This window comes from Salvelinus alpinus, chromosome 10 (assembly GCF_045679555.1).
Source record: "Salvelinus alpinus chromosome 10, SLU_Salpinus.1, whole genome shotgun sequence".
NCBI lineage: Eukaryota > Metazoa > Chordata > Actinopteri > Salmoniformes > Salmonidae > Salvelinus > Salvelinus alpinus.
The window spans coordinates 81,918,213-81,943,531 of NC_092095.1; the positions used below are offsets into that span (position 1 = coordinate 81,918,213).

General features: G+C 49.6%; 1 protein-coding gene across 4 annotated transcripts; it reads left to right on the top strand.

Annotated features, from left to right (window-relative positions):
• The first annotated feature begins 248 nt into the window (after positions 1-248).
• On the top strand, positions 249-23,310 carry cenpq (centromere protein Q). Of its 4 annotated transcripts, none has more exons than XM_071331011.1 (8): positions 249-1,468; positions 1,791-1,911; positions 2,017-2,183; positions 3,331-3,399; positions 10,843-10,972; positions 14,163-14,282; positions 20,998-21,069; positions 22,861-23,310. In XM_071331011.1, the coding sequence occupies exons 2-8, from the start codon at positions 1,798-1,800 to the stop codon at positions 23,026-23,028; spliced, it is 840 nt and encodes a 279-aa protein (XP_071187112.1). In that variant the 5' UTR covers positions 249-1,468; positions 1,791-1,797; the 3' UTR covers positions 23,029-23,310. The 4 variants fall into 4 exon arrangements, with proteins under 4 accessions (XP_071187112.1, XP_071187115.1, XP_071187114.1 ...); XM_071331012.1 differs by lacking the exon at positions 249-1,468 and adding an exon at positions 1,484-1,592; XM_071331014.1 differs by lacking the exon at positions 20,998-21,069.
• The last annotated feature ends 2,009 nt before the right edge of the window (positions 23,311-25,319 follow it).

Consider the following 25,319-nt stretch of genomic DNA (forward strand, 5'->3'; position numbering starts at 1 on the left):
GTTTTTAAAACGAATGTTTGAATCTGAATCTATCACCCGGTCTCCCGGGTGGCGCAGTGGTCTAGGGCACTGCATCGCAGTGCTAGCTGCGCCACCAGAGTCTCTGGGTTCGCGCCCAGGCTCTGTCGCAGCCGGCCGCAACCGGGAGGTCCGTGGGGCGACGCACAATTGGCATAGCGTCGTCCGGGTTAGGGAGGGTTTGGCCGGTAGGGATATCCTTGTCTCAGTATGTAAAATGTATGCACTCTACTGTAAGTCGCTCTGGATAAGAGCGTCTGCTAAATGACTCAAATGTAAATGTTAATGTATCTGAAGAATGGAAGTTGGTGCCAATGGGTTTGTGTTGGATGGACATTTGTTGACCATCAACGTTGTCTGAAAGATCGTTACGTGCCGATCTCTCCGACCCAACACATTTCACTCAGTGATCCACCTGGTCACGTGATGTTGTTAGACTCCACTATGTCACTCGAGCCCAGTTTATATGTCATATGTACAGGGATATACATATGGTACACAGTACAATGAAATGCTGACTACAGGTACACTTGTTCAGGTGAGGTCTGATGGCGATAGATAACACACAATGTTTCCACAGCTGTCTCTCTATAATATCATGGAATGAAACCACAACGTCACCAAGGAAGTAGTGTATGCAGTTAGTTTTAATTACGTTTCACCATGAACGCATATGAAATGATAGTATATTTAAAAGACAAGTATTAACTTACAAGTAGAGTATATTATATAGTTACACCCCATCTAACCAGTATATTAATAACAGTGGGGAGAACAAGTATTTGACACACTGCCGATTTTGCAGGTTTTCCTACTTACAAAGCATGTAGAGGTCTGTAATTTTTTGTGAGAGACGGAATCTAAACCAAAAATCCAGAAAATCACATTGTATGATTTTTAAGTAATTAATTTGCATATTATTGCATGACATATGGGCTGTGCCATTGAGGCATTCTTCATTTTGAAGTAGTCCATTTTCTTCTTCACTATTGGCTGACCCCTCCTGATGACCCAGTTGGACACGACTCCAAAAGGGTCACCAGGAGGGATGAGCCAATGAAGTTGAAAGTCCCACCCAGTTTAATAAATTCAAAATGGTGAAAGCCCTCAAATGGCGCTGCCCTCTGAGGAGTGGAGTGGAATGGACCTGGAACTCACTTCCTCTTGAAGACTTTGAATTAAGAAAGCAGTCGCAGGGGGCTTGGATTGGGAGTGATGGGTGGCTGGGGAAACATGGAGAGGCCAGAGAGAACCATACTTGTAAATTGGGATACGGAGAGAAGAACGCTGCCTAATACGTCCTTTTTGGCCACTAGAGGCCTCCATCGTCCTCTATGAGGAGTGCGCATTGCCCTTTCCATCATGGCCGCCTGGAGTTGCCTGCTTGCCGCTCATAACGCATGCGCAATGAATACAAACAAACGTTTGAAAGAAATTTACCGCGAAACTGGTAAGTCAAGTTATAAACGTTTGTTTTAAGTGTTTTAGCTATTGTTATTCTACGACATTGGCCCTAACGGCAACGAGAAATTGCACCTCTAAACTGTTCTACTAGATCGCCTTGTGTATAAAATGTAAAAAGGTTCCTTAGCTAGCTTAACGTTAGCTGTTGTTGACAAAACAAACTACATCCGTGTTTCGTCTAGGCAGTGCTCATGTTTGCTAGCTTTCAGATTGTATATTATTATATATTTAGCGGCTATGTTTTATTTATCACTTTTCCCGTGTACGCCTTGATTAGTTGTCTATCTGACGCTGTCTCTTTTTCCTAGTTAAAATATGAAGCCTGTCCGGGGATCTCAACGCGCCCCATCCAAGGCACCTAAAGGCAAGAAGAAAGGCGAGAAGCCAAATAAGTCCGGTATAAAGACATGTCAACGGAGAGTATCTCAGGTGAGAAAGTTTTGAAGAATTAAACCTCTGAGAGGAAACGGTTCTCCTTTGCTTTCATCACATCATTCTCTCACACATTCTGTCTGCATGTACCCTCCTCTGCAGGAGGAGCCCCAGCCAGGAACCAGCAGCCAGGTCCCTCAGCCAAAACCACAGAAGAAGAAAGGTGGCACAGTTGCAGGTCCCAGTAAGCTGAAAGGTCAGGAGAAGTGGAAACCGCTGACCAAGTCCTCCATTACGGCTCTAGACAACATACTGGGCCTGTCTATACTGTGAGTAACATCCTCCATTATGGTTCTTGACTGGGCCTGTCTATACTGTAACATCCTCTATCATGGTTCTGACTGGGCCTATCTATACTGTGAGTAACATCCTCCATTATGGTTCTTGACTGGGCCTGTCTATACTGTGAGTAACATCCTCCATCATGGTTCTGACTGGGCCTGTCTATACTGTGAGTAACATCCTCCATTATGGTTCTGACTGGGCCTGTCTATACTGTGAGTAACATCCTCCATTATGGTTCTGACTGGGCCTGTCTATACTGTGAGTAACATCCTCCATTATGGTTCTTGACTGGGCCTGTCTATACTGTGAGTACCATCCTCCATTATGGTTCTTGACTGGGCCTGTCTATACTGTGAGTAACATCCTCCATTATGGTTCTGACTGGGCCTGTCTATACTGTAACATCCTCCATTATGGTTTCGACTGGGCCTGTCTACTGTGAGTAACATCCTCCATCATGGTTCTGACTGGGCCTGTCTATACTGTGAGTAACATCCTCCATCATGGTTCTGACTGGGCCTGTCTATACTGTGAGTAACATCCTCCATCATGGTTCTTGACTGGGCCTGTCTATACTGTGAGTAACATCCTCCGTTATGGTTCTTGACTGGGCCTGTCTATACTGTGAGTAACATCCTCCGTTATGGTTCTTGACTGGGCCTGTCTATACTGTGAGTAACATCCTCCATCATGGTTCTTGACTGGGCCTGTCTATACTGTGAGTAACATCCTCCATCATGGTTCTTGACTGGGCCTGTCTATACTGTGAGTAACATCCTCCATGGTTCTGACTGGGCCTATCTATACTGTAACATCCTCCATTATGGTTCTGACTGGGCCTGTCTATACTGTGAGTAACATCCTCCATCATGGTTCTGACTGGGCCTGTCTATACTGTGAGTAGCACCCAGGAAGTCAACTGTGAATCTCAGCCACTGTTCATCTGTCTAGGAAGACAGAGGCGCTGTAACATGGCCACTAGCCAATCGGTGACCTGAAGCTTGAATAGCCCTGGTTTAAGGGTTTCACTAGGTTGTTGTTACTGAGTTATTTATTTGTAACCCTCGCTCTGTTTCTCCCTCCGTCCTTTCTCTCTCTCCTTTTCTCTCTCCTTTTCTCTCGCTCCCTCAGGTCTGTTCTGGCCGGAAGACAGACTAAGAAAGAGGAATCACAGAAACATCTGAACGTTCTGAAAAACAGGTGAGAGAACAGAACTCGGTGTCGGACTGGGGACAGTGGACCCACTATGATCAGTGTTGCCTCGCCCTGTACTGAGGGATCAGCCCGTCCATCCTCAGTGTCGGACTGGGGACAGTGGACCCACTATGATCAGTGTTGCCTCGCCCTGTACTGAGGGATCAGCCCGTCCATCCTCAGTGTAGGACAGTGGACCCACTATGATCAGTGTTGCCTCGCCCTGTACTGAGGGATCAGCCCGTCCATCCTCAGTGTAGGACAGTGGACCCACTATGATCAGTGTTGCCTCGCCCTGTACTGAGGGATCAGCCCGTCCATACTCAGTGTCGGACTGGGGACAGTGGACCCACTATGAGCAGTGTTGCCTCGCCCTGTACTGAGGGATCAGCCCGTCCATCCTCAGTGTAGGACAGTGGACCCACTATGATCAGTGTTGCCTCGCCCTGTACTGAGGGATCAGCCCGTCCATACTCAGTGTCGGACTGGGGACAGTGGACCCACTATGATCAGTGTTGCCTCGCCCTGTACTGAGGGATCAGCCCGTCCATCCTCAGTGTCGGACTGGGGACAGTGGACCCATGATGATCAGTGTTGCCTCGCCCTGTACTGAGGGATCAGCCCGTCCATCCTCAGTGTCGGACTGGGGACAGTGGACCCACTATGATCAGTGTTGCCTCACCCTGTACTGAGGGATCAGCCCGTCCATCCTCAGTGTCGGACTGGGGACAGTGGATCCACTATGATCAGTGTTGCCTCGCCCTGTACTGAGGGATCAGCCCGTCCATCCTCAGTGTAGGACTGGGGACAGTGGACCCACTATGATCAGTGTTGCCTCGCCCTGTACTGAGGGATCAGCCCGTCCATCCTCAGTGTAGGACTGGGGACAGTGGACCCACTATGATCAGTGTTGCCTCGCCCGGTACTGAGGGATCAGCCCGTCCATCCTCAGTGTAGGACTGGGGACAGTGGACCCACTATGATCAGTGTTGCCTCGCCCTGTACTGAGGGATCAGCCCGTCCATCCTCAGTGTAGGACTGGGGACAGTGGACCCACTATGATCAGTGTTGCCTCGCCCTGTACTGAGGGATCAGCCCGTCCATCCTCAGTGTCGGACTGGGGACAGTGGACCCACTATGATCAGTGTTGCCTCGCCCTGTACTGAGGGATCAGCCCGTCCATCCTCAGTGTCGGACTGGGGACAGTGGACCCACTATGATCAGTGTTGCCTCGCCCTGTACTGAGGGATCAGCCCGTCCATACTCGGTGTCGGACTGGGGACAGTGGACCCACTATGATCAGTGTTGCCTCGCCCTGTACTGAGGGATCAGCCCGTCCATCCTCAGTGTCGGACTGGGGACAGTGGACCCACTATGATCAGTGTTGCCTCGCCCTGTACTGAGGGATCAGCCCGTCCATCCTCAGTGTCGGACTGGGGACAGTGGACCCATGATGATCAGCGTTGCCTAGCCCTGTACTGAGGGATCAGCCCGTCCATCCTCAGTGTCGGACTGGGGACAGTGGACCCACTATGATCAGTGTTGCCTCGCCCTGTACTGAGGGATCAGCCCGTCCATCCTCAGTGTCGGACTGGGGACAGTGGACCCACTATGATCAGTGTTGCCTCGCCCTGTACTGAGGGATCAGCCCGTCCATCCTCAGTGTCGGACTGGGGACAGTGGATCCACTATGATCAGTGTTGCCTCACCCTGTACTGAGGGATCAGCCCGTCCATCCTCAGTGTCGGACTGGGGACAGTGGACCCACTATGATCAGTGTTGCCTCACCCTGTCCTGAGGGATCATCCACTCAGTGTCGGACTGGGGACAGTGGACCCACTATGATCAGCCCATCCATACTCAGTGTCGGACTGGGGACAGTGGACCCACTATGATCAGCCCATCCATACTCGGTGTCGGACTGGGGACAGTGGACCCACTATGATCAGTGTTGCCTCGCCCTGTACTGAGGGATCAGCCCGTCCATCCTCAGTGTAGGACAGTGGACCCACTATGATCAGTGTTGCCTCGCCCTGTACTGAGGGATCAGCCCGTCCATCCTCAGTGTCGGACTGGGGACAGTGGACCCACTATGATCAGTGTTGCCTCGCCCTGTACTGAGGGATCAGCCCGTCCATCCTCAGTGTCGGACTGGGGACAGTGGACCCACTATGATCAGTGTTGCCTCGCCCTGTGATCAGCCCATCCATACTCGGTGTCGGACTGGGGACAGTGGACCCACTAGTGTTGCCTCGCCCTGTGATCAGCCCATCCATACTCAGTGTCGGACTGGGGACAGTGGACCCACTAGTGTTGCCTCGCCCTGTACTGATCAGCCCATCCATACTCGGTGTCGGACTGGGGACAGTGGACCCAGTGTTGCCTCGCCATGTATGATCAGCCCATCCATACTCAGTGTCGGACTGGGGACAGTGGACCCACTATGATCAGTGTTGCCTCACCCTGTACTGAGGGATCAGCCCGTCCATCCTCAGTGTCGGACTGGGGACAGTGGACCCACTATGATCAGTGTTGCCTCACCCTGTACTGAGGGATCAGCCCGTCCATACTCGGTGTCGGACTGGGGACAGTGGACCCACTATGATCAGTGTTGCCTCGCCCTGTACTGAGGGATCAGCCCGTCCATCCTCGGTGTCGGACTGGGGACAGTGGACCCACTATGATCAGTGTTGCCTCGCCCTGTACTGAGGGATCAGCCCGTCCATCCTCAGTGTAGGACTGGGGACAGTGGACCCACTATGATCAGTGTTGCCTCGCCCTGTACTGAGGGATCAGCCCGTCCATCCTCAGTGTCGGACTGGGGACAGTGGACCCATGATGATCAGTGTTGCCTCACCCTGTACTGAGGGATCAGCCCGTCCATCCTCAGTGTAGGACTGGGGACAGTGGACCCACTATGATCAGCCCATCCATACTCAGTGTCGGACTGGGGACAGTGGACCCACTATGATCAGCCCATCCATACTCAGTGTCGGACTGGGGACAGTGGACCCACTATGATCAGTGTTGCCTCACCCTGTACTGAGGGATCAGCCCGTCCATCCTCAGTGTAGGACTGGGGACAGTGGACCCACTATGATCAGTGTTGCCTCGCCCTGTACTGAGGGATCAGCCCGTCCATCCTCAGTGTCGGACTGGGGACAGTGGACCCACTATGATCAGTGTTGCCTCGCCCTGTACTGAGGGATCCATACTCAGTGTCGGACTGGGGACAGTGGACCCACTATGATCAGTGTTGCCTCGCCCTGTACTGAGGGATCAGCCCGTCCATCCTCAGTGTCGGACTGGGGACAGTGGACCCACTATGATCAGTGTTGCCTCACCCTGTACTGAGGGATCAGCCCGTCCATCCTCAGTGTAGGACTGGGGACAGTGGACCCATGATGATCAGTGTTGCCTCACCCTGTACTGAGGGATCAGCCCGTCCATCCTCAGTGTGGATGGGGACAGTGGACCCACTATGATCAGTGTTGCCTCACCCTGTACTGAGGGATCAGCCCATCCATACTCAGTGTCGGACTGGGGACAGTGGACCCACTATCAGTGTTGCCTCGCCCTGTACTGAGGGATCAGCCCGTCCATCCTCAGTGTAGGACTGGGGACAGTGGACCCACTATGATCAGTGTTGCCTCACCCTGTACTGAGGGATCAGCCCATCCATCCTCAGTGTAGGACTGGGGACAGTGGACCCACTATGATCAGTGTTGCCTCACCCTGTACTGAGGGATCAGCCCGTCCATCCTCAGTGTCGGACTGGGGACAGTGGACCCACTATGATCAGTGTTGCCTCGCCCTGTACTGAGGGATCAGCCCGTCCATCCTCAGTGTAGGACTGGGGACAGTGGACCCACTATGATCAGTGTTGCCTCACCCTGTACTGAGGGATCAGCCCGTCCATCCTCAGTGTAGGACTGGGGACAGTGGACCCACTATGATCAGTGTTGCCTCACCCTGTACTGAGGGATCAGCCCGTCCATCCTCAGTGTAGGACAGTGGACCCACTATGATCAGTGTTGCCTCACCCTGTACTGAGGGATCAGCCCGTCCATCCTCAGTGTAGGACTGGGGACAGTGGACCCATGATCAGCGTTGCCTCGCCCTGTACTGAGGGATCAGCCCGTCCATACTCAGTGTAGGACTGGGGACAGTGGACCCATGATCAGCGTTGCCTAGCCCTGTACTGAGGGATCAGCCCGTCCATACTCAGTGTAGGACTGGGGACAGTGGACCCATGATCAGCGTTGCCTCACCCTGTACTGAGGGATCAGCCCATCCATACTCAGTGTCGGACTGGGGACAGTGGACCCATGATGATCAGCGTTGCCTCACCCTGTACTGAGGGATCAGCCCATCCATGGATGCACTTATGTCACCCAAAATAGTCGATTACTCATTATTTTCATAAACAGTACCAGTCAAAAGTTTGGACACGCCACCTTCCAGAGTTTTTCTTTATTTTTACTATTTTCTACATTGTAGAATAATAGTGAAGACATCAAAACTATGAATTAACACATATGGAATCATGTAGTAACCAAAAAAGTGTTAAATAAATCAAAATATATTTTATATTTGAGATTCTTCAAAGTAGTCACCCTTTGCCTTGATGACAGCTTTGGACACTCTTGGCATTCTCTCAACCAGCTTCACCTGGAATGCTTTTCCAACAGTCTTGAAGGAGTTCCCACATATGCTGAGCACTTGTTGGCTGCTTTTCCTTCACTCTGCGGTCCAACTCATCCTAAACCATCTCTATTGGGTTGAGGTTGGGGTGATTGTGGAGGCCAGGTCATTGGATGCAGCCTTCCATCACTCTCCTCCTTGTTCAAATAGCCCTTACTCAGCCTGAAGGTGTGTTGGGTCATTGTCCAGTTGAAAAACAAATGATAGTCCCACTAAGCGCAAACGAGATGGGATGGTGTATCGCTGCAGAATGCTGTGGTGGCCATGCTGGTTAAGTGTGCCTTGAATTCTAAATAAACCACAGACAGTGTCACCAGCAAAGCACCCCCACACCATCACACCACCTCCTCCATGCTTCACGGTGGGAAACACACATGCGGAGATCATCCGTTCACCTACTCTGCGTCTAAAGACACATCGGTTGGAACCAAAAATATCTAATTTGGACTCATCAGACCAAAGGACAGATTTCCAACCGGTCTAATGTCCATTGCTCATGTTTCTTGGCCCAAGCAAGTCTCTTCTTCTGATTGGTGTCCTTTAGTAGTGGTTTCTGTGCAGCAACACAGTCTTCTCTGAACAAATCACATTTTATTTGTCACATGCGCCGAATACAGCAGGTGTAGACCTTGCCTTGAAAAGTTTACTTACAAGCCCTTAAGCAACAACAGTTCAAGAAATAGTTAAGAAAATATTTACTCAATTAAAAAAAGTAACACAAGAATATTACATAACAATAACGAGGCTATATACAGGGGGTACCGGTACAGGCTAGTCGATGCGCGGGGGTACAGGCTGGGTCGGTGCGCGGGGGTACAGGCTGGGTCGGTGCGCGGGGGTACAGGCTGGGTCGGTGCGCGGGGGTACAGGCTGGGTCGGTGCGCGGGGGTACAGGCTGGGTCGGTGCGCGGGGGTACAGGCTGGGTCGGTGCGCGGGGGTACAGGCTAGTAGTTAAATAAAGGTTAAATAATATACACTATTGTTCAAAAGTTTGGGGTCACTTAAAAATTTCCTTGTTTTTGAAAGAACATTTTTATCCATTAAAATAACATTTATCAGAAATACAGTGTCGATATTGTTAATGTTGTAAATGACTATTGTAGCTGGAAACGGCTGATTTTTAATGGAATATCTACATAGGCGTACAGAGGCCCATTATCAGCAACCATCACTCCTGTGTTCCAATGGCACGTTGTGTTAGCTAATCCAAGTTTATAATTTTAAAAGGCTAATTGATCATTAGAAAACCCTTTTGCAATTATGTTAGCACAGCTGAAAACTGTTGTTCTGATTTTAAAGAAGCAATAAAACTGGCCTTCTTTAGACTAGTTGAGTATCTGGAGCATCAGCATTTGTGGGTTCAATTACAGGCTCAAAATACCTTTCTTCTGAAACTCGTCAGTCTATTCTTGTTCTGAGAAATGAAGGCTATTCCATGCGAGAAATTGCCAAGAAACTGAAGATCTCGTACAACGCTGTGTACTACTCCCTTCACAGAACAGAGCAAACTGGCTCTAACCAGAATAGAAAGAGGAGTGGGAGGCCCCGGTGCACAACTGAGCAAGAGGACAAGTACATTAGAGTGTCAAGATTGAGAAACAGACGCCTCACAAGTCCTCAGCTGGCAGCTTTATTAAATAGTACCTGCAAAACACCAGTCTCAACGTCAACAGTGAAGAGGCGACTCCGGGATGCTGCTCTTCTAGGCAGAGTTGCAAAGAAAAAGCCATATCTCAGACTGGCCAATAAAAATCAAATCAAATCAAGTTTATTTATATAGCCCTTCGTACATCAGCTAATATCTCAAAGTGCTGTACAGAAACCCAGCCTAAAACCCCAAACAGCAAGCAAAATAAAAGATTAAGACGGTCGAAAGAACAGACACTGGACAGAGGAAAGTAAAAACAGGTTTTTAGAAATTTTTGCAAATTTATAAAAAATGTCAAACTGAAATATTACATTTACAGAAGTTTTCAGACCCTTTACGCATTCATTTTTATTGAAGCACCTTCGGCAGTGATTACAGCCTCGAGTCTTCTTGGGTACAACGCTACAAGCTTGGCACACCTGTATTTGGGGAGTTTCTCCCATTCTTCTCTGCAGATCCTCTAAAGCTCTGTCAGGTTGGATGGGGAGCATCGCTGCACAGCTATTTTCAGGTCTCTCCAGAGATGTTCGATCGGGTTCAAGTCCGGGCTCTGGCTGGGCAACTCAAGGACATTCTTTGATACCCTTCCCCAGATCTGTGCCTCGACACAATCCTGTCTCGGAGCTCTACGGACAATTCCTTCGACCTCATGGCTTGGTTTTTGCTCTGACATGCACTGTGAACTGTGTGACCTTATATAGACAGGTGTGTGCCTTTCCAAATCATGTCCAATCAATTGAATTTACCACAGATGGACTCCAAGTTGTAGAAACATCTCAAGGATGATCAATGGAAACAGGATGCACCTGAGCTCAATTTCAAGTCTCAAAGCAAAGGGTCTGAATACTTATGTAAATAGGATATATATATATATATTTTTTTTTTTTTTTGAAAAACCTGTTTTTGCTTTGTCGTTATGGGATATTGTGCGTAGATTGATGAGGTTTTAAGGCTGTAACGTAACAAAATGTGGAAAAAGTCAAGGGGTCTGAATACTTTCCGAATGCCACTGTGTGTGTATACATGTTGAGCGACTTGAGCCTCTACTGTAAGATGCCATTCTTGGCTAAACACGTTGACTGTATTCTGGTTCCAGGTTCCTGTCTAAACTGGCTCAACTGCCAGTCCCAATCCAGAAACAGGAAATGATAAGTCATTCATCCCGTCAACACCAGGAAGAGACTAGGAAGTCAGCCGTTGGCAAGAAGATCCTCGACAAGCTGGGGGTGAGACACTGGAAGGGGTGTTGTGTGTGTGTGTGTGTGGTGTTATCTAGTCTGATGCTGTGTGTCCAGGCGGAGCTGAGGGCTGTGTGTGTGTGGTTATCTAGTCTGATGCTGTGTGTCCAGGTGGAGCTGAGGGCTGTGTGTGTGTGGTTATCTAGTCTGATGTTACTGTGTGTCCAGGTGGAGCTGAGGGCTGTGTGTGTGTGTGTGTGGTTATCTAGTCTGATGCTGTGTGTCCAGGCGGAGCTGAGGGCTGTGTGTGTGTGGTTATCTAGTCTGATGCTGTGTGTCCAGGTGGAGCTGAGGGCTGTGTGTGTGTGTGTGTGGTTATCTAGTCTGATGCTGTGTGTCCAGGCGGAGCTGAGGGCTGTGTGTGTGTGGTTATCTAGTCTGATGTTACTGTGTGTCCAGGTGGAGCTGAGGGCTGTGTGTGTGTGGTTATCTAGTCTGATGCTGTGTGTCCAGGCGGAGCTGAGGGCTGTGTGTGTGTGGTTATCTAGTCTGATGCTGTGTGTCCAGGTGGAGCTGAGGGCTGTGTGTGTGTGGTTATCTAGTCTGATGCTGTGTGTCCAGGTGGAGCTGAGGGCTGTGTGTGTGTGTGGTTATCTAGTCTGATGCTGTGTGTCCAGGTGGAGCTGAGGGCTGTGTGTGTGTGTGGTTATCTAGTCTGATGCTGTGTGTCCAGGTGGAGCCGAGGGCTGTGTGTGTGTGGTTATCTAGTCTGATGCTGTGTGTCCAGGTGGAGCTGAGGGCTGTGTGTGTGTGGTTATCTAGTCTGATGCTGTGTGTCCAGGTGGAGCTGAGGGCTGTGTGTGTGTGTGGTTATCTAGTCTGATGCTGTGTGTCCAGGTGGAGCCGAGGGCTGTGTGTGTGTGGTTATCTAGTCTGATGCTGTGTGTCCAGGTGGAGCTGAGGGCTGTGTGTGTGTGGTTATCTAGTCTGATGCTGTGTGTCCAGGTGGAGCTGAGGGCTGTGTGTGTGTGGTTATCTAGTCTGATGCTGTGTGTCCAGGTGGAGCTGAGGGCTGTGTGTGTGTGGTTATCTAGTCTGATGATGTGTGTCCAGGCGGAGCTGAGGGCTGTGTGTGTGTGTGGTTATCTAGTCTGATGCTGTGTGTCCAGGTGGAGCTGAGGGCTGTGTGTGTGTGGTTATCTAGTCTGATGCTGTGTGTCCAGGTGGAGCTGAGGGCTGTGTGTGTGTGGTTATCTAGTCTGATGCTGTGTGTCCAGGTGGAGCTGAGGGCTGTGTGTGTGTGGTTATCTAGTCTGATGCTGTGTGTCCAGGTGGAGCTGAGGGCTGTGTGTGTGTGGTTATCTAGTCTGATGCTGTGTGTCCAGGTGGAGCTGAGGGCTGTGTGTGTGTGGTTATCTAGTCTGATGCTGTGTGTCCAGGTGGAGCTGAGGGCTGTGTGTGTGTGGTTATCTAGTCTGATGCTGTGTGTCCAGGTGGAGCTGAGGGCTGTGTGTGTGTGTGGTTATCTAGTCTGATGCTGTGTGTCCAGGTGGAGCTGAGGGCTGTGTGTGTGTGGTTATCTAGTCTGATGCTGTGTGTCCAGGTGGAGCTGAGGGCTGTGTGTGTGTGGTTATCTAGTCTGATGCTGTGTGTCCAGGTGGAGCTGAGGGCTGTGTGTGTGTGGTTATCTAGTCTGATGCTGTGTGTCCAGGCGGAGCTGAGGGCTGTGTGTGTGTGTGGTTATCTAGTCTGATGCTGTGTCCAGGTGGAGCTGAGGGCTGTGTGTGTGTGGTTATCTAGTCTGATGCTGTGTGTCCAGGTGGAGCTGAGGGCTGTGTGTGTGTGTGGTTATCTAGTCTGATGCTGTGTCCAGGTGGAGCTGAGGGCTGTGTGTGTGTGGTTATCTAGTCTGATGCTCTGTGTCCAGGTGGAGCTGAGGGCTGTGTGTGTGTGGTTATCTAGTCTGATGCTGTGTGTCCAGGCGGAGCTGAGGGCTGTGTGTGTGTGGTTATCTAGTCTGATGCTGTGTCCAGGTGGAGCTGAGGGCTGTGTGTGTGTGGTTATCTAGTCTGATGCTGTGTGTCCAGGTGGAGCTGAGGGCTGTGTGTGTGTGTGGTTATCTAGTCTGATGCTGTGTCCAGGCGGAGCTGAGGGCTGTGTGTGTGTGTGGTTATCTAGTCTGATGCTGTGTGTCCAGGTGGAGCTGAGGGCTGTGTGTGTGTGGTTATCTAGTCTGATGCTGTGTGTCCAGGCGGAGCTGAGGGCTGTGTGTGTGTGGTTATCTAGTCTGATGCTGTGTCCAGGTGGAGCTGAGGGCTGTGTGTGTGTGGTTATCTAGTCTGATGCTGTGTGTCCAGGTGGAGCTGAGGGCTGTGTGTGTGTGTGGTTATCTAGTCTGATGCTGTGTCCAGGCGGAGCTGAGGGCTGTGTGTGTGTGGTTATCTAGTCTGATGCTGTGTGTCCAGGTGGAGCTGAGGGCTGTGTGTGTGTGTGGTTATCTAGTCTGATGCTGTGTGTCCAGGTGGAGCTGAGGGCTGTGTGTGTGTGTGGTTATCTAGTCTGATGCTGTGTCCAGGCGGAGCTGAGGGCTGTGTGTGTGTGTGGTTATCTAGTCTGATGCTGTGTGTCCAGGTGGAGCTGAGGGCTGTGTGTGTGTGTGGTTATCTAGTCTGATGCTGTGTGTCCAGGTGGAGCTGAGGGCTGTGTGTGTGTGTGGTTATCTAGTCTGATGCTGTGTGTCCAGGTGGAGCTGAGGGCTGTGTGTGTGTGGTTATCTAGTCTGGTGTTACTGTGTGTCCAGGTGGAGCTGAGGGCTGTGTGTGTGTGGTTATCTAGTCTGATGCTGTGTGTCCAGGCGGAGCTGAGGGCTGTGTGTGTGTGGTTATCTAGTCTGATGCTGTGTGTCCAGGCGGAGCTGAGGGCTGTGTGTGTGTGTGGTTATCTAGTCTGATGCTGTGTGTCCAGGCGGAGCTGAGGGCTGTGTGTGTGTGTGGTTATCTAGTCTGATGCTGTGTGTCCAGGTGGAGCTGAGGGCTGTGTGTGTGTGGTTATCTAGTCTGATGCTGTGTGTCCAGGTGGAGCTGAGGGCTGTGTGTGTGGTTATCTAGTCTGATGCTGTGTGTCCAGGTGGAGCTGAGGGCTGTGTGTGTGTGTGGTTATCTAGTCTGATGCTGTGTGTCCAGGTGGAGCTGAGGGCTGTGTGTGTGTGTGGTTATCTAGTCTGATGCTGTGTGTCCAGGTGGAGCTGAGGGCTGTGGGGAGCTTTCTAGAACAGCTAGAGAAGGAGAGAGACTCCCTGGAGCACCAGTGTTTTAACCTCAGACAACTACTGGAACAGCAGGAAGAGAGTAACCAGCAGGTAAGACAGACCAGACCTGGGTTCAAATACTACTTCACAGATCTCATATGCTTTCCCACAGCTGGGCCATTCTGTACGCTTTCCCACAGCTAGGCCATTCCATATGCTGGGCCATTCCGTATGCTTTCCCACAGCTGGGCCATTCCATATGCTTTCCCACAGCTGGGCCATTCCATATGCTTTCCCACAGCTGGGCCATTCCGTATGCTTTCCCACAGCTGGGCCATTCCATATGCTTTCCCACAGCTGGGCCATTCCGTATGCTTTCCCACAGCTGGGCCATTCCATATGCTTTCCCACAGCTGGGCCATTCCGTATGCTTTCCCACAGCTGGGCCATTCCGTATGCTTTCCCACAGCTGGGCCATTCCGTATGCTTTCCCACAGCTGGGCCATTCCGTATGTATCGTGGAAAATCATTTTCAAATACAACGCTTACCAGAACTTTTAAAATCAAACATGCTCTTTATTACAACTGTACAGCCCACTGGCATGTCCCAGCGGAACACACCCCGCGGAACACACCCCGCGGAACACCCCCCGCGGAACTCCAGCTACTCTATTTATACACACAGTATTGTCCGTCCCCTATGAAGTCATTCACCACCATCTGCTTTCAATTTGTTTATAATAGTGGCTGGACCCTCTATCCCAGTGTGTCCAATTACCTCTAGGCGTCACTCTGTCTGACATGTATGTTTGTAATAGAATTGTCAGACCATATGTCTAGTGTCCAATTGCTTTTAGGCGCCACTCTGTCTGACATGTATGTCAGCACAATGGAGAATCTACAAGGGTCAGAACGTCCCTTAGTAGACCTCCATCACCACGGTCCCATGACCCATGTTAACATGTGGTTCGTTACTTTAATGTTCAGCTATCATTTATATTTATATGTTATCCATGTATCTTATGTTACCACTACACTACTACACCATCTGCTAATCTTTGGTTTCCTGTATTTACCAGAATGGCAAATGCACTCACATCTGCTCTCTTATACTACCTTCCAGTATACTCCTGTCTACTTGTCCAACAGTGTGATATCTACCCACATATGTCACCTACTCCTACATATGCTTTCCCACAGCTGGCCCATTCCGTATGCTTTCCCACAGCTGGCCCATTCCGTATGCTTTCCCACAGCTGGCCCATTCCGTATGCTTTCCCACAGCTGGGCCATTCCGTATGCTTTCCCACAGCTGGGCCATTCCGAATGCTTTCCCACAGCTGGGCCATTCCGTATGCTTTCCCACAGCTGGGCCATTCCGTATGCTTTCCCACAGCTGGGCCATTCCGTATGCTTTCCCACAGCTGGGCCATTCCGTATGCTTTCCCACAGCTGGGCCATTCCGTATGCTTTCCCACAGCTGGGCCATTCCGTATGCTTTCCCACAGCTGGCCCATTCCGTATGCTTTCCCACAGCTGGCCCATTCCGTATGCTTTCCCACAGCTGGCCCATTCCGTATGCTTTCCCACAGCTGGGCCATTCCGTATGCTTTCCCACAGCTGGGCCATTCCGTATGCTTTCCCACAGCTGGGCCATTCCGTATGCTTTCCCACAGCTGGGCCATTCCGTATGCTTTCCCACAGCTGGGCCATTCCGTATGCTTTCCCACAGCTGGGCCATTCCGAATGCTTTCCCACAGCTGGGCCATTCCGTATGCTTTCCCACAGCTGGGCCATTCCGTATGCTTTCCCACAGCTGGGCCATTCCGTATGCTTTCCCACAGCTGGGCCATTCCGTATGCTTTCCCACAGCTGGGCCATTCCGTATGCTTTCCCACAGCTGGGCCATTCCGTATGCTTTCCCACAGCTGGCCCATTCCGTATGCTTTCCCACAGCTGGCCCATTCCGTATGCTTTCCCACAGCTGGCCCATTCCGTATGCTTTCCCACAGCTGGGCCATTCCGTATGCTTTCCCACAGCTGGGCCATTCCGTATGCTTTCCCACAGCTGGGCCATTCCGTATGCTTTCCCACAGCTGGGCCATTCCGTATGCTTTCCCACAGCTGGGCCATTCCGTATGCTTTCCCACAGCTGGGCCATTCCGTATGCTTTCCCACAGCTGGGCCATTCCGTATGCTTTCCCACAGCTGGGCCATTCCGTATGCTTTCCCACAGCTGGGCCATTCCGTATGCTTTCCCACAGCTGGGCCATTCCGTATGCTTTCCCACAGCTGGGCCATTCCGTATGCTTTCCCATAACTGGGCCGTTCCGTATACTATCCCACAGCTGGGCCGTTCCGTAAATGTACACTTGTTATGCGATAATGATAAATCAGGGATAAATGAGATCCTTTTAGGGGGAGATGCCGTCTGATATGGACATATTGTGATGAATGTAACTGTGTTGCTGGATAACACTGTTTCTCAGGGCATAGTGACTTTACATTAGCGGCATAGTGACTTTACATTAGCGGCATAGTGACTTTACATTAGCGGCATAGTGACTTTACATTACCGGCATAGTGACTTTACATTAGCGGCATAGTGACTTGACATTAGCGGCATAGTGACTTGACATTAGCGGCATAGTGACTTGACATTAGCGGCATAGTGACTTGACATTAGCGGCATAGTGACTTGACATTAGTGGCATAGTGACTTGACATTAGCGGCATAGTGACTTGACATTAGCGGCATAGTGACTTGACATTAGCGGCATAGTGACTTGACATTAGCGGCATAGTGACTTGACATTAGCGGCATAGTGACTTGACATTAGCGGCATAGTGACTTGACATTAGCGGCATAGTGACTTGACATTAGCGGCATAGTGACTTGACATTAGCGGCATAGTGACTTGACATTAGCGGCATAGTGACTTGACATTAGCGGCATAGTGACTTGACATTAGTGGCATAGTGACTTGACATTAGCGGCATAGTGACTTGACATTAGCGGCATAGTGACTTGACATTAGCGGCATAGTGACTTGACATTAGCGGCATAGTGACTTGACATTAGCGGCATAGTGACTTGACATTAGCGGCATAGTGACTTGACATTAGCGGCATAGTGACTTGACATTAGCGGCATAGTGACTTGACATTAGCGGCATAGTGACTTGACATTAGCGGCATAGTGACTTGACATTAGCGGCATAGTGACTTGACATTAGCGGCATAGTGACTTGACATTAGCGGCATAGTGACTTGACATTAGCGGCAGGGCTCTGAACTAGTGGTCTCACTGCCACGTAAAGACAACGGACACGATAGCTTATGGTTTAAAAAAAGAAAAGCTATTTCATGTAACATAACCAGGAAATGCATGATTTTATATTACGATGTGTAACCTGTCAAAATAGGATCCAGAATGATCTGAATTAAAAAAAAATAATAATAAATTGTCTCTTCAGAGAATTTGCTGACATATTTTTTATTTTTTTTACCTTAAGGCTGTATTATTCACAGCCTGAGGAAGTGGGAACTCAAAAAGCACCCTGTTGCTAACTCTCTAAATATGATATTGTTGCAAGATAGATTAATCAAATTAGTCTACATGTCTAATTGTATATCAGTAAATGTAGGCTAATGTCCTACAGAAACTTGCCAGGCTACTTAATGTAGACCTCTTCACTGCAAATGGAGCGCTCGGCTCAAAACCATACTAACTACAGCCTTCTCCGGGTTACAAAGTGGTGCCACGAACCCAATGTTACCGGGTCAGAAATACATCACATACTCACAGAAAGCTGTGACTCTCCTCTCTGGAGCCAATAACCCAATGTTACCAGGTCAGAAATACATCACATACTCACAGAAAGCTGTGACTCTCCTCTCTGGAGCCAATAACCCAATGTTACCAGGTCAGAAATACATCACATACTCACAGAAAGCTGTGACTCTCCTCTCTGGACCCAATAACCCAATGTTACCAGGTCAGAAATACATCACATACTCACAGAAAGCTGTGACTCTCCTCTCTGGACCCAATAACCCAATGTTACCAGGTCAGAAATACATCACATACTCACAGAAAGCTGTGACTCTCCTCTCTGGACCCAATAACCCAATGTTACCAGGTCAGAAATACATCACATACTCACAGAAAGCTGTGACTCTCCTCTCTGGACCCAATAACCCAATGTTACCAGGTCAGAAATACATCACATACTCACAGAAAGCTGTGACTCCTCTCTGGAGCCAATAACCCAATGTTACCAGGTCAGAAATACATCACATACTCACAGAAAGCTGTCACTCTCCTCTCTGGAGCCAATAACCCAATGTTACCAGGTCAGAAATACATCACATACTCACAGAAAGCTGTGACTCCTCTCTGGAACTAGAACAACAGTAGTTGCTTTGAAGACTGTCATTTTCCCTTAATAGCATTTTGAGGAACGGTTCTATGCTCGTGCTTCTCAGAATTCATCCCTCCCTCCTCCGTGCTTCTCAGAATGCATCACTCCCTCCCTCCTCCATGCTTCTCAGAATGCATCACTCCCTCCCTCCTCCGTGCTTCTCAGAATTCATCCCTCCCTCCTCCGTGCTTCTCAGAATGCATCACTCCCTCCCTCCTCCATGCTTCTCAGAATGCATCACTCCCTCCCTCCTCCGTGCTTCTCAGAATTCATCCCTCCCTCCTCCGTGCTTCTCAGAATGCATCACTCCCTCCCTCCTCCATGCTTCTCAGAATGCATCACTCCCTACCTCCTCCGTGCTTCTCAGAATGCATCACTCCCTACCTCCTCCGTGCTTCTCAGAATGCATCACTCCCTCCCTCCTCCGTGCTTCTCAGAATGCATCACTCCCTCCCTCCTCCGTGCTTCTCAGAATGCATCACTCCCTCCCTCCTCCGTGCTTCTCAGAATTCATCACTCCCTCCCTCCTCCGTGCTTCTCAGAATTCATCACTCCCTCCCTCCTCCGTGCTTCTCAGAATGCATCACTCCCTCCTCCGTGCTTCTCAGAATGCATCACTCCCTCCTCCGTGCTTCTCAGAATGCATCACTCCCTCCTCCGTGCTTCTCAGAATGCATCACTCCCTCCTCCGTGCTTCTCAGAATGCATCACTCCCTCCTCCGTGCTTCTCAGAATGCATCACTCCCTCCCTCCTCCGTGCTTCTCAGAATGCATCACTCCTTCCGTGCTTCTCAGAATGCATCACTCCCTCCGTGCTTCTCAGAATGCATCACTCCCGCCGTGCTTCTCAGAATGCATCCCTCCCTCCTCCGTGCTTCTCAGAATGCATCACTCCCTCCTCCTCCGTGCTTCTCAGAATGCATCACTCCCTCCCTCCTCCGTGCTTCTCAGAATGCATCTCTGCCTCCCTCCTCCGCTGCTTCTCAGAATGCATCACTCCCTCCCTCCTCCGCTGCTTCTCAGAATGCATCTCTCCCTCCCTCCTCCGTGCTTCTCAGAATGCATCTCTCCCTCCCTCCTCCGTGCTTCTCAGAATGCATCACTCCCGCCGTGCTTCTCAGAATGCATCACTCCCTCCGCCGTGCTTCTCAGAATGCATCACTCCCTCCCTCCTCCGTGCTTCTCAGAATGCATCACTCCCTCCCTCCTCCGTGCTTCCCAGAATGCATCTCTCCCTCCTCCGTGCAAAAAAAATGTGTTTTGTAATAGAATGACTAGAAAATAGGAACTAAGCCCATATTTGGGTATCTGGTCTGAGCATCAGGCCTCTGGTCATTGTGACATTCATTGTTGGTTGTTTCATTGATACTGCAATACTTTCCCCAGGGCCCAAAGGCTAATACACTATATAGGGAATAGGCTCTGGGCTAATACACTATATAGGGAATAGGCTCTGGGCTAATACACTATATAGGGAATGGGCTCTGGTCAAGGGTCATTTGAGATGCAGCCTGTGTGCTTCTGTTTATCTCCTCTTCTCTCCCCCTACTTTCTCCTCTTCTTCCTCTCTTCTCCCCCTCCTCTTACTCTCCTCTCTTCTCACTCTCCTCTCTTCTCACCCTCCTCTCTCCTCTCTTCTCACCCTCCTCTCTCCTCTCTTCTCACCCTCCTCTCTCCTCTCTTCTCACCCTCCTCTCTCCTCTCTTCTCACCCTCCTCTCTCCTCTCTTCTCACCCTCCTCTCTCCTCTCTTCTCACCCTCCTCTCTCCTCTCTTCTCACCCTCCTCTCTTCTCACTCTCACCCTCCTCTCTTCTCACTCTCACCCTCCTCTCTTCTCACTCTCTTCTCACCCTCCTCCCTCCTCTCTTCTCACCCTCCTCTCTCCTCTCTTCTCACCCTCCTCTCTTCTCACTCTCACCCTCCTCTCTTCTCACTCTCACCCTCCTCTCTTCTCACTCTCACCCTCCTCTCTTCTCACTCTCACCCTCCTCTCTTCTCACTCTCTTCTCACCCTCCTCTCTTCTCACTCTCACCCTCCTCTCTTCTCTCTTCTCACCCTCCTCTCTTCTCTCTCTTCTCACCCTCCTCTCTTCTCTCTCTTCTCACCCTCCTCTCTTCTCACCCTCCTCTCCTCTCTTCTCACTCTCTTCTCACCCTCCTCTCTTCTCACTCTCTTCTCACCCTCCTCTCTTCTCACTCTCTTCTCACCCTCCTCTCTTCTCACCCTCCTCTCTTCTCACGCTCTTCTCACCCTCCTCTCTTCTCACGCTCTTCTCACCCTCTCTTCTCACGCTCTTCTCACCCTCCTCTCTTCTCACGCTCCTCTCTCTCCTCTCCTCTCTTCTCTCCCTCCTCTCTTCTCCTCTCTCTTCTCACCCTCCCCTCTTCTCCGTTGTTTCAGATCCTCCAGTTGTCAGAACAAGGAGTCCTGCGTCTCCCCCCTGTACCTGAGCGCAAAGACAGACCCTTACAGGTCAACAAGCAAGCTTTAACACACACACACACACACACACAGGTTTCCATGCATTTTGGTAACCATAAACACTAGTCTCTCTAGTTATAACAGCACGTTTTCACAGCTGGGGTTTTATTGTGGCTGTGATCTGAGTTCTGTAGAAGAGGAAGTGACATATCTATGACGTTCTGCTTCCTGTTAACCAAGTTCTTCCAGGGAAGATTGTTTTCCATTTTAAAGAGCAGAATAACCTGGAGGTCTATGACAGATACACGACCGTTCAACGGTTTGGAGTCACTTAGAAATGGCCTTTGAAAGAAAAGCACTTTTTTCCCCCTCCATTGAAATAACATCAAATTGATCAGAAATACAGTGTCGATATTGTTGTTGTAAAGGACTATTTTTAGCTGGAAACGGTTGATTTTTTAAAATGGAATATCTACTATTATCAGCAACCATCACTCCTGTGTTCCAATGGCACGATGTGTTAGCTAATAAAATCAAAGTTTATTTGTCACGTGCTTACAGTGAAATGCTTAGTCCAAGCTGATCATTTTAAAATGCTAATTGATCATTAGAAAACCCTTTTGCAATTATGTTAGCACAGCTGAGAACTGTTGTTCTGATTAAAGAAGCATTAAAACTGGCCTTTAGACTAGTTGAGTATCTGGATCATCAGCATTTGTGGGTTCGATTACAGGCTCAAAATGGCCAGAAACAAAGACCTTTCTTCTGAAACTCGTCAGTCTATTCTTGTTCTGAGAAATGAAGGCTATTCCATGCGAGAAATAGCCAAGAAACTGAAGATCTCACACAACACTGTGTACTACTCCCTTCACAGAACAGCACAAACTGGCTCTAACCAGAATAGAAAGAGGAGTGGGAGGCCCCGGTGCACAACTGAGCAAGAGGACAAGTACATTAGAGTGTCTAGTTTGAGAAACAGACGCCTCACAAGTCCTCAACTGGCAGCTTCATTAAATAGTACCCCTGCAAAACACCAGTCTCAACATCTACAGTGAAGAGGCGACCCGGGATGCTGGACTTCTTGTCAGAGTTGCAAAGAATAAGCTAAATCTCAGACTGGCCAATAAAATGAAAAGGTTAAGATGGGCAAAAGAACACAGACACTGAACAGAGGAACTCGCCTCTTCACTGTTGACGTTGACACTGGTGTTTTGCAGGTACTATTTAATGAAGTTGGCATTTTTTGTAGTTTTTTTTCAAAAACAATGTCATTTCTAAGTGATCCCAAACTTTTGAACGGTATTGTACATGTCATTAAAAAGTGACATCTTGGCCTCCTGAGTAGCGCAGTGCTAGAGGCGTCACTACAGCCCCAGGTTCGATCCCGGGCTGTGTCGCAGCCGGCCACGACCGGGATACCCATGAGACGGCGCACAATTGGCCCAGAGTCGCCCGGGTTAGGGGAGCGTATTACCGGCCGGGGATGTCCTTGTCCCATCGTGCTCTAGCGACTCCTTGTGGCGGGCCGGACGGATGCAAGCTGACTCCTGTCGCCAGTTGTTTCCTCCGGTTGGCTTCCGGGTTAAGTGAGCAGTGTGTCAAGAAGCAGTGCAGCAAGGCAGGGTCGTGTATCGGAGGACGCATGGCTCTCGACCTTCGCCTCTCCCGAGTCCGTACGTTGCAGTGATGGGACGAGACTGTAATTACCAATCGGAGACCACGAAATTAGGGAGAAAAAAGGGGTAAAAAGTACCCAAAAAAATCTTGAAGGAGAAACAGTTTGTCAACTTCTGAGCAACGTAACATGAAATAGTGCTTCCTAACTGTTCTCTCCCCTTCTAGGAGCAGATGGTGTGTCTGGTTCGTAGCGGACACTCCGTCACAACGGCCCGTCGCCTAGCAAAGACCCTCCAGACATCAGGGCCGGTCCAGGATGCCCAGACCCTACTGGAACAAGCCTACAGACACGCTGACCGCCTGGTCACTACACCTACAGCTGTCAGCCAATAGCAGGACTCCATCCAGCCTGGTTGGTCAATAGCAGGACTCCATCCCGCCTGGTTGGACAATAGCAGGACTCCATCCAGCCTGGTTGGTCAATAGCAGGACTCCATCCCGCCTGGTTGGTCAATAGCATGGGCTTAGCACGGACCACCTGACTTTACCTGCTGCATAGTTAACGTTGTATTCTGTATCGGGAGGAGCCCTATTTGTTCATATCTGTATGTATTTTATTATTCTAAGTGTTTCTTCCTTTTAGCTGTAGATGATCATTAAAAACCTGTAAAAGTGTTTTGGACTGTTTTGATGAGTTCCTATGACGCTTATAGTTCTTATAATGCATCTAGTCCAGACAAAGATAATGCCTCTAGTCCAGACAAAGATAATGCCTCTAGTCCAGACAAAGATAATGCCTATAGTCCAGACAAAGATAATGCCTCTAGTCCAGACAAAGATAATGCCTCTAGTCCAGACAAAGATAACGCCTCTAGTCCAGACAAAGATAACGCCTCTAGTCCAGACAAAGATAACGCCTCTAGTCCAGACAAAGATAATGCCTCTAGTCCAGACAAAGATAATGCCTCTAGTCCAGACAGGCTGGGTGACAGGCTCACTTCAGCCCTAAGATAATGCCTCTGGTCCAGACAGGCCTACTTCAGCCCTAAGATAATGCCTCTGGTCCAGACAGGCCTACTTCAGCCCTAAGATAATGCCTCTGGTCCAGACAGGCCTACTTCAGCCCTAAGATAATGCCTCTGGTCCAGACAGGCCTACTTCAGCCCTAAGATAATGCCTCTGGTCCAGACAGGCTGGGTGACAGGCTCACTTCAGCCCTAAGATAATGCCTCTAGTCCAGACAGGCTGGGTGACAGGCTTACTTCAGCCCTAAGATAATGCCTCTAGTCCAGACAGGCTGGGTGACAGGCTCACTTCAGCCCTAAGATAATGCCTCTGGTCCAGACAGGCCTACTTCAGCCCTAAGATAATGCCTCTGGTCCAGACAGGCCTACTTCAGCCCTAAGATAATGCCTCTGGTCCAGACAGGGCTGAAGCAGGGACGTCACTAGACATTCAGAACATCCGGGGGCTCAGACCTAAAGACCTGAGGCTGACTCCGGGGGGGGGCTCAGACCTAAAGACCTGAGGCTGACTCCGGGGGGGGGGGCTCAGACCTAAAGACCTGAGGCTGACTCCGAGGGGGGGGCTCAGACCTAAAGACCTGAGGCTGACTCCGGGGGGGCTCAGACCTAAAGACCTGAGGCTAACTCCGGGGGGGGGGGCTCAGACCTAAAGACCTGAGGCTGACCCTGGGGGGGATTTGATCCCTGCGTGACTGATATGAAGCCCCTCCCCCCCTGCACACTAGCAGTGAACGTTTAGCAGAAATATGACGTTAGGTTGCAGATCTCACTGCTTTCTTCCATGCGCTGTGTTCTCTCGACGCCAAATAACCAACACTTAATATTAATTAAATGGATTGTGGTCAGTAAACCCATGGAATATGGTGTCAATAAATGTTTTATTTATTAGCAAGTACCAAGTACAAGTTTATAACTAGAATTTTCCATGAAGAAAAATAGTTGGAAGAAGTATATTTCATTTGGTTGCAATGTTTTCATAAACCATGTCCAATATTTGATTGGCAATAATAAAAAAAAACTTCATGATGTTGGTCACATTACTGCTAACTAATGTGGGGGGGGGGGGCAACTTCTGCAGATAAGACGCAGGCACCCAACACACTGGAAAATCATGATTTTATCATATTTGTGGTAATAAATCAGATTCCAAGGTCAATTAGCTACAGGACAATATTTCTACCTTACTAATTACACAAAACCAAATACTCTCCCTCCAACACCCCTGTAGTAACACATGTACATACCAGCATACAATCCTTTCTCCAACTAAATATTCACAATGTGAGTTACATCCTAGTACTGTGTCATATTAGTCCATCCATAAAGATTAGAAATTAAACTGTAGGCGCAAACCTATGACTTCACTCTTTCCCGTGCGTGTGTAACGGATGTGAAATGGCTAGCTAGTTAGCGGTGGTGCGCGCTAATAGCCTTTCAATCGTTGACGTCACTTAGCTCTGAGACCTTGAAGTAGTGGTTCCCCTTGCTCTGCAAGGGCTGCGGCTTTTGTGGAGCGATGGGTAACGATGCTTCGTGGGTGATAGTTGTTGATGTGTGCAAAGGGTCCCTGGTTCGCGCCCGGGTCGGGGCGAGGGGGACGGACTAAAGTTAAACTGTTACGTTAGTATGTGTATCTTTAATTGTCATGATGCATTTTAT

What these genes read in the sequence shown, in the direction of transcription:
- cenpq (XM_071331011.1), top strand. Translation starts at nt 1,798, where the DNA reads ATGAAGCCTGTCCGGGGATCTCAACGCGCCCCATCCAAGGCACCTAAA. An exon ending in AGGAAGAGAGTAACCAGCAG is followed by an intron (nt 14,283 to 20,997) that starts GTAAGACAGACC and finishes CCGTTGTTTCAG; the next exon opens with ATCCTCCAGTTGTCAGAACA. An exon ending in GCAAAGACAGACCCTTACAG is followed by an intron (nt 21,070 to 22,860) that starts GTCAACAAGCAA and finishes CTCCCCTTCTAG; the next exon opens with GAGCAGATGGTGTGTCTGGT.